We start from the raw sequence: 17,174 nt of genomic DNA, 5'->3' as shown, positions 1-17,174 counted from the left end.
GCAGCTGATCAATGATTCTCTCTCATCGATGTTTCTAACTCTCTATCCCTCTCTCTTCCTCTCTGTAAAAAATAAAACAAAAACAAACAAACAAACAAACAAACAAAAAATCCTTTGGAAAATACTGCTAGAATTGACATCACCCAACTTCCCTTTAAATCCAGATTTTCTGAGCTTTCCAAGTTATCTGAACTTCTAGAACTGTACTTATTCTGAGCCAAAAGATCAAGAAATTATATTTTCATTTAAATGTCTTATCTCTAGACATTTGTCTACATGTCCAAGGATGCAAAAGCTCAGTGAAGAATGGTCTGCAATGCTTTGTATTTTTAAATATAATTCTATTCAGTGTCTGCAAACTTGGCTGCATTGTTTCCCTCTTCAGACTTTACTCATTAATTGCCTTTTATTTATTTTTTTAGGGGAACATTATTTAATCTCTTGGTAATTTTAATTAGCAAGCCTCAAATTCCAAAATCTTGTCCTGTGTTTGATATCCATGTGGTGGCCGATTCAATTTTAGTAGAGACGACTTTGGATGCTGAGGTGAGATGAGTATTTTGGGATAAATTAAATATAACATATAAAGTCCCTGGCTTCTTGTCTTCTAATATGGATTGTGATATTGCAGAATGTAGACATATAATTAAATCAAAGAATATTTTCTCATTAACCTCAAAACTTTGTTAGTTATTTTGTCAACATTAATATATCCAATTTATATGAATAATTTCCTTAGTATACTAGTACATATCTGGTATGTATAGTAAAAAAGTAATTAGCATTCTATAGACATTAGATAAATCTGTTTGTCTCTATACAAAATATGTATGTATATATAATTCTGGAGGAAGGGGTCTATTGGGTATAAAAGCACTGTCTTAGAGATTTTAGGTTACCTCTCTTGCCTGAGTTTGCCATTTCCTTATCTAAGTAGTGTAAATTCAACAAGAGCTGCTTATTCTTCTAAGGTTTTACTAAAACATTTGAAACAAAATTGATAGAAAGTACTTATTCTGATAGAATAAATCATCTTATTATTTGTTTATTTTATTCAGATCAACACAGAATTTTTTGGAAAAATGGGACATGATTAGATAGTTCTTATACATATAATCAGAATTATGTTTTAGACAACTCTTAAATTCACTCATCCACTAAGTAAATATTTGAGAATCAATTAGCTAAACAGTGTACTAGACAATAGGGTCCAAATAAGAAGCAAAATGAACACAGTCTATGACCTCATTAGTTTATCATCTCGTTGGAGAAACAGAGATTAGTCAAATATAACATGAACATATTATTATAGATTATATATGGAGCATCTAGAATACCATTTTCAACAGTGGAGTGAGTGGATTAGAGATAAAGAATAAAGATAGGATAAAGATAGAAATTAGGTTAGTAATCCAAGTGAGGGATGATATGGGCCGAAGGAAGCTTTCCTTGATCCCCAAATGGTACTAGGCTTTCTTTTTAGAGCTCTCCTAACTTCCTGTATCTTTCTTTAATAGCCCTTACCTCGGTTTGCCACTATGCATTTATTTATTTATTAGATTGATGTATGTTCCCCATTAGGTTGTTTATTCTGTATGGTAGGCACCATGTCTTTGTTAGTCTCCATTGTATCCCCAACACCCAGGACAGAGTCTGATGCATATCTATTGAATAAATGAATGAAGAAATAAAAGGGATCCAGTTATAAAGAGACTAAATTCCAGACATTTGGGGGAAACTGAATTGGGTTTATATGGAAATAAAGTATGAAGATTAGATGACTTAGATTCTGGCCTGGTTGTCAGATAAGAATTACAATAAGAAGAATAGATTGAAAGGGAAAATAAGTAGTTTGGTTTGGAGTTAACTGATCTGCTTTGGCTATGGTATTTCCAAAATATCTAATGAGAAGAATAGGTAGGTCTCAGTTTCCTGTTTTTGGACTTGCTGACCTTTCGTCCTGGGCTATTACTGTGGCCATGAGCAGATCATATATACATTTTTGTTCCAAGGTCTATAAGAAAGAGTGATTTCAAACTATTGCTCTTCTTGACAAAGATTACTGTCAGGGAAAATGTGTTGGCCTATAGCATGCCCAAACAGTTCTCATGCACCAAGTGGCCTATGGGCTAAAAGATAGCCTCAACACTGTTTGGAAAATATATGTCTCTAAGCACTATATTTACCCATACTACAGAAGGAGTTATAGTTCAAGTTGCACATAAGCTTAAATTTCTGAGATTCTCTTCTCTAAACTCTGGGGAGCATATTTATACTATTTTGAAAAGAAGTAGGATTGTTGATCTGAATGATTTTGCAAAGGAAGTGTGCATTTTTTTTTTTTTTGGCATTAGTTTTCTGTGGGCCATTGTATCTTCTTTCCCTAACCCACTTTCTTAGCCACTATTAAATGTGTTGTCTTTTTGAGAGCCACTCTTTTGAGAATGACTAAACCAAATGAAACAGGGAATTTGGCCACACTAATTGTATTTTAAATTAAGAAAATTTTTTATAAGTACCTAAAAGGATCTAGGAGAAATGACCACTTTCTGGTTCTGCCAATGATATTGCATTAATTATTATTTAAAATTCTAGTTACAGAAGCTTATCCTGGAATATACAGATTCAGCTACAGCACTTTTATATGAGATACTTCTTGTCTTTCAGCAGGTATAATATATGTATTTTTATTATATATATTATATTTTGTGATTAGTATATATCATACAACTATTTATGTATATGATTATATATCACATGATTAATAATATACCTGTAAAATGCTTTTATTAGAGATGTTCTCCAAAATTGGCTAACTTGGATGTATTACTATTTTTCTTAAGCACTCACCTAGCTTATTTTCTTTAATACTGACTTAAAATATTTAATTAAATATGGATAAAATATACTTGAGAATGAGTGTTCCTTTAGGCACAACTTGGGCCCATGAATATAACTGGGTTTATTTCCATGCATCTTTTAGGGAAATCTTGGATTGGGGTCAACCAAATTTGCTATTAGCTGGATGATGTCCTTGCTGCAAAGTCATCCCCCCATAGTAAGTATCTAGAAGTAAAAACAAAACCACCCAAGGCTATTAAACAGATGCTCTTGTGCTTCATTAATAAAACACACATTTTCTCTATAAGTGGTCAAGTTTGTAAAACAGGGAGAAAATATATGTCTGATGATTTTATTACTTAATTAAAATAAAATGTTTTTATACTTGGGGCCTGAATGTTTAAGGTACTGAAACAACATGTTAATTGGGATCTTTATTTGATGAAAAATCCCAAGATATATGTATAAAACAATATGAAAATACTGGCTGTGTAATTAAGTGAAAAAAATGAACATTTATCTAAATAATAAGTAGGAGTTGGTGAATATGACTGCAATATCTGGGCATCTGTCTCAGCAGTCACCAGCCTAGTCCATACTGTCACTCTCTCCTTAACACTACAATCACATCCACATAGTCTGTCCCTATCCTTCCATCAGATTAGTCAGAGGGATCTATTCATAATAAAAATCTGATTATGTCATCCCTTGCTTTAAATCTCTCAAAATGACATAATGAATAAAGACTGAACTCCTTATTATGTCTTACAAGGTGTGCATGTTATGGCCCTACAGCCTCATCTAATCCCTCACTCTCCCAGCTATTTGGGTCTCTTACTCACTGCCCAACCCTAAGATCGCCACCTCCATCATAGGACCTTTCCTATCCCTCTGTCTGAAATGCTTTTCCCTCCCTTCCCCACCTAGTTAACTCCTACTTATCCTTCAGGCCTCAGTACCCCTTCCTGAGTGGAGTGGGTGGATGATCTCTGACCTTTAAGTCAGATTCCCCCATTATAGGCACACGTAGACACACCAGGTCCTTCTTCCCTTCCTCCACAGGACTTGTCACTGTTGAATTTCACATTTGTTTGTGTTATTTGTTTCTTTCCTATTGTAGCCATTAGTGCCTATACACATTCTGGCTCTCTCTGCTTCTAGACACAAGATTCCAGGATTGTACTTCCCACTCCACCTGAAGTTAGGTGGGTCTCTGCTCCTGCTTTTGCCAATGGAATGTGAACAGAAGTGTCACTTCTTGACAGAAGGTTTAGGAGCAGTGCATGCTTCCCTGCATTCTTTTTCCTTCTGGCATGGTGACTGGCAGCATTCCAGATGGTCCTTAGTAACTACAATGAGCAGAACCCCCTACCACCCAGTAGGGATGCAAAGTATGAGCAAGCAATAAGCCTTTGTTGTTTTAAGCAAAGCATTGGTATTTTGTGAGATTTGTTACCACAGAATAACCTAGGCTATCATGGTGGATATGTCATTCTCCCTCAGCAGACTCCAAGTGCCATGAGGATAAGAGTTAAGCTAGGCATGTAATAGGCGATCAATAAAATGTCTGCTGGCTCTGGCCAGGTGGCTCAGTTGATTGGAGTGTCTTCTATACACCAATAGGTGACGGGTTTGATTCCCCATTAGGGCACATACCTAGGTTGTGGGTTCAGTACCTGGCTTGGCACATAGGGAAGGCAACAAATCGATGTTTCCCTCTCACATTGATGATTTTCTTTCTCTCTCTGAAAAAAAAAATCAATAAAACCATATCCTCGAGTGATATATTTAATTAATTCAAATAAAGGCTTTATTTCTTAATCTCTTCTCATCTCTCCAAACTTAGCTTTCCCTTTAGTCATGCATGTATACATTCAATCAGAATATGGATAGGCATTTAATTGGAAATCTCTTCAAAAGGTAAAAGAACAAACTAAATTTTCATTGCTAAAGGAGGATTTGACATGAGGTAATATGTTCTCTTTCTGTATACAAACATGCCTCCACTGACCATCAGTAGGCTCCTGCTTTGAACTGTTGTTGTTCTAGAGTGATGTTAAGTCTGTCCCAGGGAATCTAGATTCTCATGCCAGATCCCTGTGACAAAAGTCTGTCTGGAGCCAGAGGAGGCTACATTTGTCAGTAGTACAGCCAATTGCCTTATAGAGGGATTGAGCCCATCCCTTGGCTCCTTTAGCAGCACCAGACCCTAACCAGTCTCAGGGCCACATTGAAGAGTGTCAGAGTTATAGTCATTCACAGCAACAGCAGCTCATATGTGCAAGATGCAAGACACTTTTTCTGTGCTGTGACTGCAAACTCTATCATCTGACTCGAAGTGTGAAATTTGGAGTCCTAAGGACTCCACTCAACAGGAAAGCTTTCTTTATCAACTGCTAGGGTTGGTTCGTTCACCAAAGGAATTGAGTTGAGTATGAGGCCAGTCCGTGACCATAAAACATGTCAGAATAAAGAATAGCAAAAAAAACAACAAAACAACAAAAAACAAACAAACAAACAAAAACAAACAAAAACTATGAACACTGTTGAAAGCCTCCATATTAACCCAGTTCTAAAGAGTACAGGCAGAAATAGATCATGTGAGGAAAATTTACAAGCAAGAAAACTGTAGGGATCATTGAGTACACCAGCACAGTCAGTCAGTTCTGACTGATTCTCTCACTTGGCTAAAGCAAGCTGCTGAAGAAGTTAAAAATTTAATCCCCAAATGGGCATTGCTTTGTCCCACTGCTCCTGACTCTCTAACCTCAATCTGTGTTTGCCTGACACAATATTTAGTAGATATGTGCAAATGGATCTGGAAAACTCACTTAGAAAGGGCCAGCAGCAACATCAGCAGAAAAGGTGACACATTTATTGATACTACTAATGGGCGTGCAGAGTGACTTGCAGGTTGGAGCTTGAAAGGGCACCATCATTTTTTTTCTGTTTTTTATAGTAGCCTACATTTGTGGTTAGTAGTTTGAAAATGCAACCCAACCCCCCCAAAAATTATAACAACACTTGTAGAACCCACTGTTCTTATTTTTTAAACATTTGGTTCTTTTGTGAATGACAGCTTTGCTTTTTGTGTGTGTGAGAAGCAGAAATCCAATAAAATCACACTATTGCTACTTTTCCCACTGTAATTCCCTCCTAAGAAATAATAACATAGTGAGGTTTGATGAAAACCCCAGCTAACAGTGACATCAACATCACTTGCTTGTGTCAAGCCCAAGCCCCGTTTTCTTTGCATTTTCACTTAGTGTTTCTCAATGTGTGGTCCAGGGAACAAATCCATCAGAATTGTTTATGATAAATATCTGGAGGTGAAGCCCAGGATTCTGCTTGTTTAGTGAGTTGCCTGGGTGATTTTTTTATGCATACTAAATTTTGAGAACCATTGCCTTGTAGAACCTTCTTTTACTGTTAAAAGTAAGTCACAGCCACTTACTTTTAACAGTAAAATAGAAACCATCATCCCTACTGCAGGAGGCCACAGACCTTTCCAAGTTCCCCTTCTGTTTACCCTCTGCTTCCGGTGCTCTCTCTCCACGTTGGAGCCAAATGTCCTTGACAGTCAGCACTCGTTCTGATTCTGCCTGTAGGAAGGCAACTGGTAAACCCAACTGGTCTATAGTCTTATGCTCTGAGTACCATTTCAGTGAGAAATAGTGCAAGGGCATTGGCATAAGGGTGGTGTGGGCTTCAGCCTAGATTTCTAGTTGAGGCTCCAGCTGAAATGGGTGCTCTCTGGGTGGCATGCCGCCTACGTGTAACCACATTTTCCTTGTCTAGGTTACTTTTGTGGCCAGTATTGTGGAACAGGTGGTGAAGGGGCTCTCGGCTTCATTTCAACTGTTAAGTCCCAGCCAAGCAGTTCTGCTGTACCAGCAGTTTTATGTCCTCAAGAGCTGCCTGCAGTACAGCAAGACTTTAGCTGAGTATATTAGGGATAACTACAGAGAAGAATTCAGGTAAGAAGTCTGATTCTACAATAATCTGCAGTTAAAATCCATTCGTTTCTAATCTTCACGCAAAACTGCCACACGGCCAACTAATCCTATTTTTGTTTTTTATATTTCATTTTGATCGGTCGTAAGGCAGGATTTGAGGGACCTCTAAGAATCATTGCCACCTGAAATATAGTCCCAGGTCAGAAAAGACTAGTGAAACATCCAACTTTCTGTTTCTTATTCATTGTCTTTACTGCAGCTAGCATCTCAAGGAAGTTGTAATGATTGTAACAGGCTGTGAGAATTAAGAGTAACAAACCTTGCTGAAGGGGATGAAAAATTATGGATTGTGAATTCAACTGAATCATTGGAAGGGAATGGATAAAGAAGAAACAATTAGTAGTTGGTTTTTGTGTGTGTGTGTGTGTGTGTGTGTGTGTGTTTGTGTGTGTATTTGTTTGTTTGTTTGCTTTTTGTTTCACTTACCCCTCTTACTCTCAGTAACAAAGCAGTAGGAAAGAGCAGTAGTAGCAAGCATTGGTTTCATCAGCCAGCTTGTTCTGCACCTCAGGGGTTCCTACTTCTATTTATAGGCTGGCAAAGCTGTACAGCCCTGCATCAGCACCTATCAAGGAAAAATACCAGGCCGTGTCAGACTTAAGATGAAAAGGGTGCAGTAGGCACAGCTTTGCCACCAGTTTGCAGAGACATAAAAGATGTGGAGGTATACACTGCAGCCTTAGATTGGCTTTCAAGAAAATTTAGCCCCATCTGTGGTTCCTGTTTTTTTTCCTTCTCAATGTGGTTTTACAATATAGGTTCCACTCTGGCTCCATAAAAGGGTTTTGTTTGGCCTGCTCTGAGTTGGTCCACTCAACCCAATTTTTTCCTCACTTTTTTTTTTTTTAGGTAAAATTCATATATCTTGAAATTCACCATTTTTAAGTGTGCAATTTAGTGGCTTTTAATACATTTTGCAATGTTGTGCAACCATCATCACTATCTAATTGCAGAACATTTTCATCATCCCCAAAGAAACCTAGTATCCATGAAGCAGTCATATCCTATTATCCCCTCCCACAGAACCTGACAGCCACAAATGTATTTCCTGTCTCAAAGTAGGATTTGCCTATTCTGGACATTGCATATCAATGGTCTCTTTCAATATATAAATTTTTGTACCTGGTTTCTTTCACTTAGCATAATGTTTTTAAGATTCATCCGTGTTGTGGCATATATTACATAACCCAATTTTTAAAAATTTCTTTTGAAAATCAGAAGTACTGGCAAACAACAGTGTCATAATTTTCCATGACAATAGTTGGCCGGAGCTCAACTATTGATGTGGGGTCCGGGCATAGACATTCAAAAACAAGTGAAACGAACAAAAACACCCTCTAGATAACTCTACTGTTCATCCAGGATTAAGAACCAATTCTTTAAGCCATCCCAGGAAATGGCTAAAAGTTTTGTTCCTGTTGTCTATTCCCTGGCCCTATACTTTTACTGAGGCCCTGGGGAGGACTCCTACTCTCCTCTCTTTAACTTAGCCTTAGTGGTCACCACAGCTTTGGCTTCCATTTCAACTCCCCACTGAATATTGGCTGAGAAAACAAGAAGCAGGGCCTCAGTTCACACTGTGGTGAGGGCAGTCCTGGCTTCGGTGTCTGGTACATTATTAATGAAGTTCAGCTCCTTGGCAGAAGTAAAGTGCTCAATGAGCTGAAAGGCACACATATCAGAGATCTTCGGGGTCACAAAGGGGGGAGGTTGGAGGGTAAAGGATGCTGGCTGAGTCTCATGATCGATACTCCCACACCCAATAACCCTAGACCAGTGAATGTGTACATTCTGATGTGACCAGTGTGAAAATTCTTGTTTTTAAAGCCCTCTATTTTGTTTCTTTTTATGATTGCAGGTACTTTATTCACATGCCAGCTTTGGAAAAAAGGCTCCCCTTGTGTTATCCTATTACCCAGCCGACCACTCAACTTTTTCATGAAGTCCTGAAATTGGTTGAACAGAAACAATGTGTGAAATGTTAAAAATTGAGTATAAAATGTTCATTGGAAATCAATATTTATGAGAAGCACTTCTTTATTTATTTAGTACCTGGCTATCCCTGTGTCCCAGACACAAAGATTTTATTTGAAGGTTTCATCAATCCCTAAGAGAAGTCTTTAACATTTTTTATCTGTCACACAAAAGAAATTTGGATACAGTGACGTACATAAAGTGGTGCTAAAAACTAGTGTTTACCTTTAGAAAGTTCCTAAAGACATAAAATACTGTAAAGAGAACAGAAGCCCATGGAGAGCAAATGGAGAATCTAGTGCAACCTGACAGGTTTTGTCAGAGTAATAATGGTGGGTAGCATGGAACCACTGCAATGTCCAAAGATAAATGGATGTGGGGAGTGTCAATTACTAAGTGATGATTAGAGAAATGCGAGCAATAGGATGACATCCTCATTCTCCACCTGTAAACAATCTAGTGACATATTCATGGAAGAATGAGCAGAAGAACGCAGGCACAAGAAACATCCGTTCCTCATTTATCATGAAAAAAGAAACTTGGACTTTCTTCAACAAAGTTAAATGCATTTGCCACTGTGTGCGAATATGAGCAGACCACAGAGTCTCTGTGAAAGGGAAATTGTCTACAAGCAGTTATGCTCTACCAACTATTAAAAAAACATCTTTACTGTATCTTATGGCAATAAACTAACTTAATCCAAAACAAAATTTTGGAATCACTGTGAGCTGTTGTTGAATTTGCTCTTCTAAGAACTTAGGAGATGGACCCTCCATTCAACTTAGCATGACCTGAAGGAGTATCAGAGAGAAATCTACCTCCAAAGAATGAGCTCCCAAGCCAGATTTGCCTGTGCTGTGCAGTAGAAACAACTAAACTCACTCAGGACATTTTATTTATGGTTCAGCCTGAGCCATTAACCAGCTATCTGACCTTGAACAAGTCAGGTACCCTTTCCGGGCCTCCTTGCTAAGTGGAATACTGGTAATAGAAGTTCTCCAAGCTCTCTCCCAGCTCTAGTATTCTCTGCTTAACACTCCAAACACTTCTAACACTCTGTAACAGAGGAATGCATTCCGCTGCCATCCTGGCTCAATCAATCACAATGATTCCAAGTAATCCTGCTTTCTTTAGACCAAACTGGTATCACCAGCATCACCCTACAGAGTGTCCACGCCCTCTCCACCATCACCCATCAAGGACTACAAGTCTTCTACTCTTCAATCTGGGGACAGAAAGGACAACAAAATAGTGTTTATGAGTATCCTGGGCTGTTAGTAGAAGATTATCTCCAATTGATAATCAGAAATATGAAAATTCTGGGACACAGGCAAGCAACACTTCAAACTGGACAAATGATGGACAACGGGTTGACGACTGGTGAATGTTAGAACCTACAGAATAACAATGAGAGAATCAACTCAGCTCTGCCTCAGCTCCTAAGCAGTGTCTTGGGCTAGTGACATGCAGGCTCTAGAGTGGGACTGTGGTTTGTTGCCCGAAGTGTGCTTTTTAAAATTTTCTTTATTGATTGATATTACATATGTGTCCTTATCCCCTCATTGCCCTCCAACCACTCATGCCCTCACTCCCCTGTTATCTGTGTCCATTGGTTAGACTTATATACATGCATACAAGTCCTTTGGTTGATCTCTCCCTTTCCCCCACCCTCCCCTACCTTTCCTCTGAGTTTTGATGATCTGATTGATGCTTCTCTGTCTCTGGATCTGTTTTAGTTCATCAGTTTATGTTATTCATTATATTCCATAAATGAGTGAGAACATGTGACATTTATCTTTCTCTGACTGGTTTATTTAGCTTAGCATAATGGTTTCCAGTTCCATCTATGCTGTTGCAAATAGTAAGTATTCCTTCTTTTTTATGGGAGCATAGTATTCCGTTGTGCATATGTACCAGTTTTTTATGAGACTGACGCACTACCTACTGCGCTAATGAGGCACCTCGTACCAATTTTTTAATCCACTCCTCTACTAGCTAGCGGTAAATATTGACCCACAGGTTGAGAACCACTGCTGTAGAGCCCAAGACCATTGGAAACACAGATATTTACATTATGATTCATAACAGTAGTAAAATTAGTTAGGAAGTAGCAACAAAAATAATTTTATGGTTGGAGGTCAGCACAACATGAGGAACTGTATTAAATCACAATGATTCCAAGTAATCCTGGTTTCTAATAAGACCCTGTATTAAAGGGTCGCAGCATTAGAAAGGTTGAGAACCACTGTTCTAGGTGGTCTATTCTTTTGAAGGCCCCAGAAGAGGTGTGGAGTTTCAGGGCACAAGTTGTGCCTATAAATAAAGGTGCTGGATTTCAAAGCACTAACCCCTCCCCTCTTCTTTCTACTTCTGGTGGTAATGGCAACAGAGCAGTAGTGGTGGCGGCACTGACTGCAGGTATGGTGATTGGTTTGGTTTGTGGAGGAATGAGAAGGAGGGTTTAGATCAAGGGACACAGGAGTTTCTGTGAGTTATCTTGCAATACCTGCCATTATTTGTAACATGGTTTCTATGAGGAAATTATTCTTTCTTCTGCACCCTGACCTACAAATGAATTTTGAAAGGACACATTTATAAAGGGAATAGAGTATTTCACTTCTGTTAGCAACTACAACCACCAGAGGGCATAGCTGTATTAGGAAGACAAAGGAATGAAAGCTAAAGTTTGCTCTAATCTGCACTGATTAATCTTAAAGTTTTAAAATTCCTGCAGAATATTTTATCGTGCTTCTTTAATATGTACTAACATAAATTTTGGCGTAAGAAAGATCCTTATGCTCTAAAAAATCAATACACATTTATAATTTAAAAGTTGATAAAATTAAGTGCAAATTAATATCACTAATGTCATGCATGACATTTTGCTGAAACTGCACCTCCTCTTGCAAAATGATTATGGTAGGATGTACAACACAGACTCCTGAGTTCCGTACCCTCTGCTATCACAGTTCACTTTTCTCTTTCAGCAATACTACATGTCTTCATTTACAGGCCATGCTGATCTTTGACGTTCACTATGTGACTTCCGTTTCTGTTCTCTTTTTGGCCAGGGACAATTAAAGTTCTTCCACTTGAAGATAAATAATGGATCAATGTAAACAATGCATAAAAACACAGGCATTTCATTAAAATGAAAACAAAACCTTATATTTGCTAAGAAGCTCCACAGACTTTCAAGTTGAAATCGAGACTCTCCTTTGATAGGTTCTGCTATAAGATAAGGGGTTCAAAATGTTGTAAGTATGGTGTTTTTACATCACTGTTTCCCTGGGTGGTTTATGTCTCTCCCCCCCCCTCCCAGTACTGTATTTCATTTTTTGACATGTCCTCATTTGTATGATAAAATGTAAGGTTATGTACAATACTTTGGTTACAAGCCAGGACTGGCATGGAGTTTTAAGATCGGGAAAGAACTGTAACTTAGCGGTAGGAGTTAGGAAACAAAGAAGTTAAAGCCTTTGACCGAAGCTTCTCTGGTCCAATATGAGTGAAACTTCGGGGATTAAACCAACCTTCAGCCATGATCTAATCTTCCTTTGTGACTCAGAGGCCTCAGGGGTTCCCCTCCCCACTCCAACACTCTCAAAACACTGCCCAAAAACACAGACTTAAAAGAAAGGAAATAAAGTGAAAGATTTCACCATAATTAGGACCCTCTGATATCTGAGAATATATAAGGTCATTTTAAGGTAGGAGGAGCAAAACTTCTGAAAGGGTTACATGTACTCCAAAAAGCTGGAAAACAGGACAGCAGTTTTGTAACTGTGACATAATTTGGCTAACATTGTGCATTGGTTGCTACATAGCAACATGATCCCTCACTACCAAGTCTCAAGACCAAATTCAGTTGCCAATATGATGACATAGCTCAGGGTGAATAATGAAGATATTATACCATAAAATAGTGATTTTAAGGAGACTGAAAATATTTCTCTAAGAAATACATAAAGTAGTAGTAGGAAAAGTATGTGTGTGTGTATTGGATCAAATTAGCAAACTAAATTTTGAAACTGCTGATATTGGTAAAAAAGATAAGGGGATTATGGCAAACTTGGTTCCTCATGCCTTCAGAAGATGACTATGATTAGCATTATTTCATATTTATCAAGCCCCACTGGGACACCTTGTCATCACAGACAAAAAAGGGAGAAGGGGGAAAAATCGCACCATCTGTCCCTGGCATATGTGTCAGGGGTATTCAGTGTCTTAAAAGTGGTCTGTCAGAAGGTTTAGAAGGTTCCATATGATTTTCAAGGATCTCACTGTCCCAGATAAAAATCAATTCAGTAAACATCTCTTCTGAGTTAGTTGGATACTTAGGGTATACAAACATAATGAAAGTTGGACACCTGTTCTAATAAGCTAAGTTTTATAAGCTAAATTATTTTAAGTATAACCAAATTTTGTCATGTCATCTGTATTTTTATTTACTTAACTAGAGGCCTGGTGCACAAAATTCATGCATTGGGGGGGGGGGGGGTTGCACCCTCTCCAATCCAGGACACCTCTGGGAATGTCTGACTGCCGGTTTTGTGCCCACACTTTTCACAGATGACAGGCCCATTGTTGTTTCTTTCTTTCCATGCTTAAATCCATTGGAATTAGTAGGTATTCAAAGTGTGTATACATTTGGGGGGCACATCCTGTATATCTCTAGCCAGCGGTGAAAGGAACCAACGGCGGATTTGGAACCCCCAGATAGGAAACCTCGCTCACTCCCTGCATATCTCCTCACTTCACTTTCCACCTTCATGGGCAGCTGGAGAATCAATGTTTTCTCTCATTAACTCAGAAAAGCACGTTCTGCCACCCAGTACCCTGTAGGAGTGCTCTAGGCTCCAAGTGAGCGAGGCTTAGTCAGAGCAGCCTTCGCTCATGGGTGCCAGTACCCAAAGTGCACATTCCTTTCTTCAGTTGCCCTGACTATCCCACTGTTTCACTGAGAGGACAGGACTCCTCTGGATTTCTAATCTTGAACGCTGACTAAAGGCATCTCAGCGAGGGCCCCTGCACCCACCAGGTGTGTCTGTCCGCACCTGCTCCTGCCTCAGCACCTGCATTAACCCCATGGAGGTGATCTCGTCGCTGCACTGGCCTCTGCAGGAACAGGGCATCACCACTCTGCCCTCTCACTGTCATCTCACAGGCACCCACCCTCAGCACCCAGAACATTCAGACACTCTCCAAAGGACATAAATGTTCCTGAGGGGACACACGCACATCCTGTGGGGGATGTAGGCATTCTGGGGTTGAGAGAAGTGCAGTGGAAGGCTTGGGGGAGGGAGGAAGGAACTTGTACAAGCCATTGTCTGGGACTATTGCAGGCGTGCGTGGGTGACGGCAAGCTGGTGAATGTTCACACGCTGGGGGTTGGTGGGGGGGTAGAGGATGCACGCACCAGAGGCCTGTGGCTGCACAGATCCGCAACCCCCCATGGCATGGCCAGGTGGACATCAATCTGGCCCACCACGGTGGCTGTCCCTGTGATCGAACACCTTCTGGGCCAGGAGGCGGGACTTGCGCAGCCACTCCTCAGTGCTGATGGCCTGCAGGCACTACTTCAGCTCTGCCAGCCAGCAGGCTCCGCTTAGAGCACTCACAGCTGCCACAGCGGCCATGTGGGGAGTACTGGCCGCCCTCTGCCGGCCCACTGTCCCAGCGGCTCCGTGCCTGCGCACCTGCACACTGACCACAGGCCCTCCGACGCAAGCGTCCTGGCCTGGCTGCCACCTCCTTTGTCATGGAGTGACCCTAAATTTACATATTCCCTCCTTATTGGCTGTGGGCACTGCCATCTTTGGTGTGGGGTGATGGTCAATTTGCATATTCCCTCTTTATTAGATAGGTTATTTTTTCTAATATTATTTACTCTAATTTTCTAATCCTATGTTATAAAAGCATAATATGCAAATCAACTGAACAGCTGAACAGCAGAACAACCATCCAGGACCACGCTATGACACCCACCGGTGCCAGGCCAGCCAAGGCAGGTGCGATGCGATTGGTCGGGGGCCTGACAATTGTTCCACGTTTGCCTGGGCCACTGACCAGCAGGCTGCAGTGAGTGGGCGGGCCTCCCTCTGTGAGGGAAGCCAGAGTACTGGGTGCCAGCGGCCGGAGGGAAGCCAGTGCCGGTAGCTGGGGGAAGGAAGGCCTACTCTTGCATGAATTTTGTGCATTGGGCCTCTAGTATCTCTATAATAGCCATATTCTAAAGAATACCTGGGAAATCATGGAGTTGATGTTGTAGCTATAGGTTCTTAAATACTTGTTTGTACATATTTCTAATGTACATTTTAAAATAAACACAATTGAAAACATTTTAAATGTCTTTTCTTCCAACTATCTAAAAGAATCCACTCTAGGAATGATAATCATAAGGAATAATCAAAAACAGTATTTTACAAGAGCAGAATAGGTCAAATGGTAGAGGTACAAAGAAAGTGTTACAGGAAATCACAGGAAGAAGAGTTTAATTCTGATTGGGTGCATTAGGAGGCCTACTTAGAAATTTTTTAAATATCTAAGTCTGTAATACTTTGTTAAAACTAAAGAATGTGGCAAAGTGATAAGATCTGAAAAAGCTTGGTGGTGAGTGCGTAGATAGTCCTATATTATTCTCTTTACTTTTTTGTATGTGTGAAATATTTCACGATAACAATAATAAAGTGTGTCTAGGACTTGACAAAGAGAAAAAAGCATTCCCAGTACTATAGAAAGTATGAGTTGAAGCACAGAATCCTGAAATTCAGGCTGGGTGTCTGGTTCTGTCAAAGATGAGTCCTGGAAAACCTAGATGCAGTCAGAACATGCAGAACCTTAGCTCAGTGGTCCTGACTCAGGTCTGCAGGTAGGGGGAAACCCATGGAGGTTTCTGATGAACACTGTATGATCAGAGCAGTAGGTCACAAATAGAACTCTGGGAGAAACTTATAAGATGGGGAGAGTCCAAATTTGGAAGGATCTTATGATAATGATTCAGGTGACAATATGGTGGTGTAAGTTCCCTACCATCCTGATTTGCTCCTTTGTTCTGCCTGATTGTTTTCTGTTTTTATTTTTAAAAAATCCATTTCCATTGGGCAGTGATATTTCCTCCTTCCTATCCTAGATCCTTTGTAGTTTCATCCAACTATGTTGTAGTCCAGGGGTTGGTATACTTTTCTTATAAATGACCAGATAGGAAAAATATTTTAGGCTCTGCAGGCCATATGGTCTCTGTTACAACCATTCAACTCTGTTATAGTGAGAAAGGCAGCCAAACACAAAACATAATGAATGGGAGTGGCTATATTCCAATAACACTTTATTTATAGACACTGAAATTTAAACTCAGATACTTTTCATGTATCAATAAGAAACTGAGCCGAAACCAGTTTGGCTCAGGGGATAGAGCATTGGCCTGCGGACTGAAAGGTCCCAGGTTCAATTCTGGTCAAGGGTATGTACCTTGGTTGTGGGCATATTCCCAGTAGGGGGTGTGCAAGAGGCAGCTGATAGATGTTTTTCTCTCATCAATGTTTCCAACTTTTTATCCCTCTCTTTTCCTCTCTGCAAAAAAAAAAAAAAAAAAAAAAAAAAAAAAAAAAAAAAAAATTAATAAAATATATATCAAAAAAAGAAAAGAAATTGACATTTCCTTCCATTAGATGTGGTTCCCTCCATTGGTTGAGTGTTGTCCAATGCACTGAGAGGTCACCAGTCCATTCCCAGGCAGGGCACGTGCTGGGGTTGTGGGCTCAAATCCCAGTAGGGGGGTTGCAAGAGGCAGCCAAACAATGTTCCCATCGTTCTCCCTCTTCCTTTCCCTCTCTCTCCAAAATCAATTTTTTTTAAATTGATGTTTTGAAAAAGATGAATCGTCAAGACAATCATAAAATTACTTTAAAAATGGAAAGTATTTTATGACTAAATATTATGATGTAAATTAGAATAAAAAGAATTAAAAAAAAGATAGACCAAGATATGATTAGAAAAGGAGGAAAGATGAGAGAGAGTGATACAGAAGAAAATAGGCAGAATCAGAGCTGTATTATAAGAGGAGCATGATGAAAAGAGAGAATTTCAGTTAAAATAAAGACTGGTGAGGGCTTGGCTGGGAGGCACATTTATTTTAGGAAAAATGCTTTCAAGAGACTTGAACGTTGTAATCTAAGACTGCTATCCACTCACTGGTCAGAATAAAGATTATCCCCAATTTTGTAAAGGGCAATTTTGTCTACCTCTTTATATCGTTTGTCTTAGAATCTCCCAAATGAGATATTACAAACTTCCCTCAGGAGGGCTAGAAGTTTTAGGAATTAAAGCACATAGCAGTGCTTC

The 17,174-nt window shown here is 39.5% G+C and overlaps 1 protein-coding gene and 1 long non-coding RNA gene across 3 annotated transcripts in view; one reads left to right on the top strand and one right to left on the bottom strand.

Annotated features, from left to right (window-relative positions):
• CUNH12orf56 (chromosome unknown C12orf56 homolog) overlaps positions 1 to 8,874 on the top strand; it is a 74,910-nt gene extending 66,036 nt beyond the window's left edge. Inside the window, exons 9-13 of the mRNA XM_036458867.2 lie at positions 423 to 546; positions 2,596 to 2,670; positions 2,984 to 3,058; positions 6,640 to 6,818; positions 8,716 to 8,874. Coding sequence (XP_036314760.1) covers positions 423 to 546; positions 2,596 to 2,670; positions 2,984 to 3,058; positions 6,640 to 6,818; positions 8,716 to 8,842 — 580 coding nt within the window. The 3' untranslated portion in view covers positions 8,843 to 8,874. The remainder of the gene's footprint in view (positions 1 to 422; positions 547 to 2,595; positions 2,671 to 2,983; positions 3,059 to 6,639; positions 6,819 to 8,715) is intronic.
• The window catches only part of LOC118730721, a 100,087-nt gene that overhangs the window by 64,215 nt on the left and 18,698 nt on the right, over positions 1 to 17,174 (bottom strand). Inside the window, exon 1 of one of the 2 annotated variants that reach the window (XR_006742863.1) lies at positions 7,284 to 7,418. The exons of the other annotated variant lie outside the window; for it this stretch is intronic. This is a non-coding gene — a long non-coding RNA (uncharacterized LOC118730721). Of the gene's footprint in view, positions 1 to 7,283; positions 7,419 to 17,174 lie in introns of those variants that run through there. 2 annotated transcript variants of the gene reach the window in all.

Source organism: Pipistrellus kuhlii, unplaced genomic scaffold (assembly GCF_014108245.1).
Source record: "Pipistrellus kuhlii isolate mPipKuh1 unplaced genomic scaffold, mPipKuh1.p scaffold_m20_p_3, whole genome shotgun sequence".
NCBI lineage: Eukaryota > Metazoa > Chordata > Mammalia > Chiroptera > Vespertilionidae > Pipistrellus > Pipistrellus kuhlii.
Note: the sequence above shows the minus strand (reverse complement) of the source record. Positions and strands in the feature narration are given on the sequence as shown.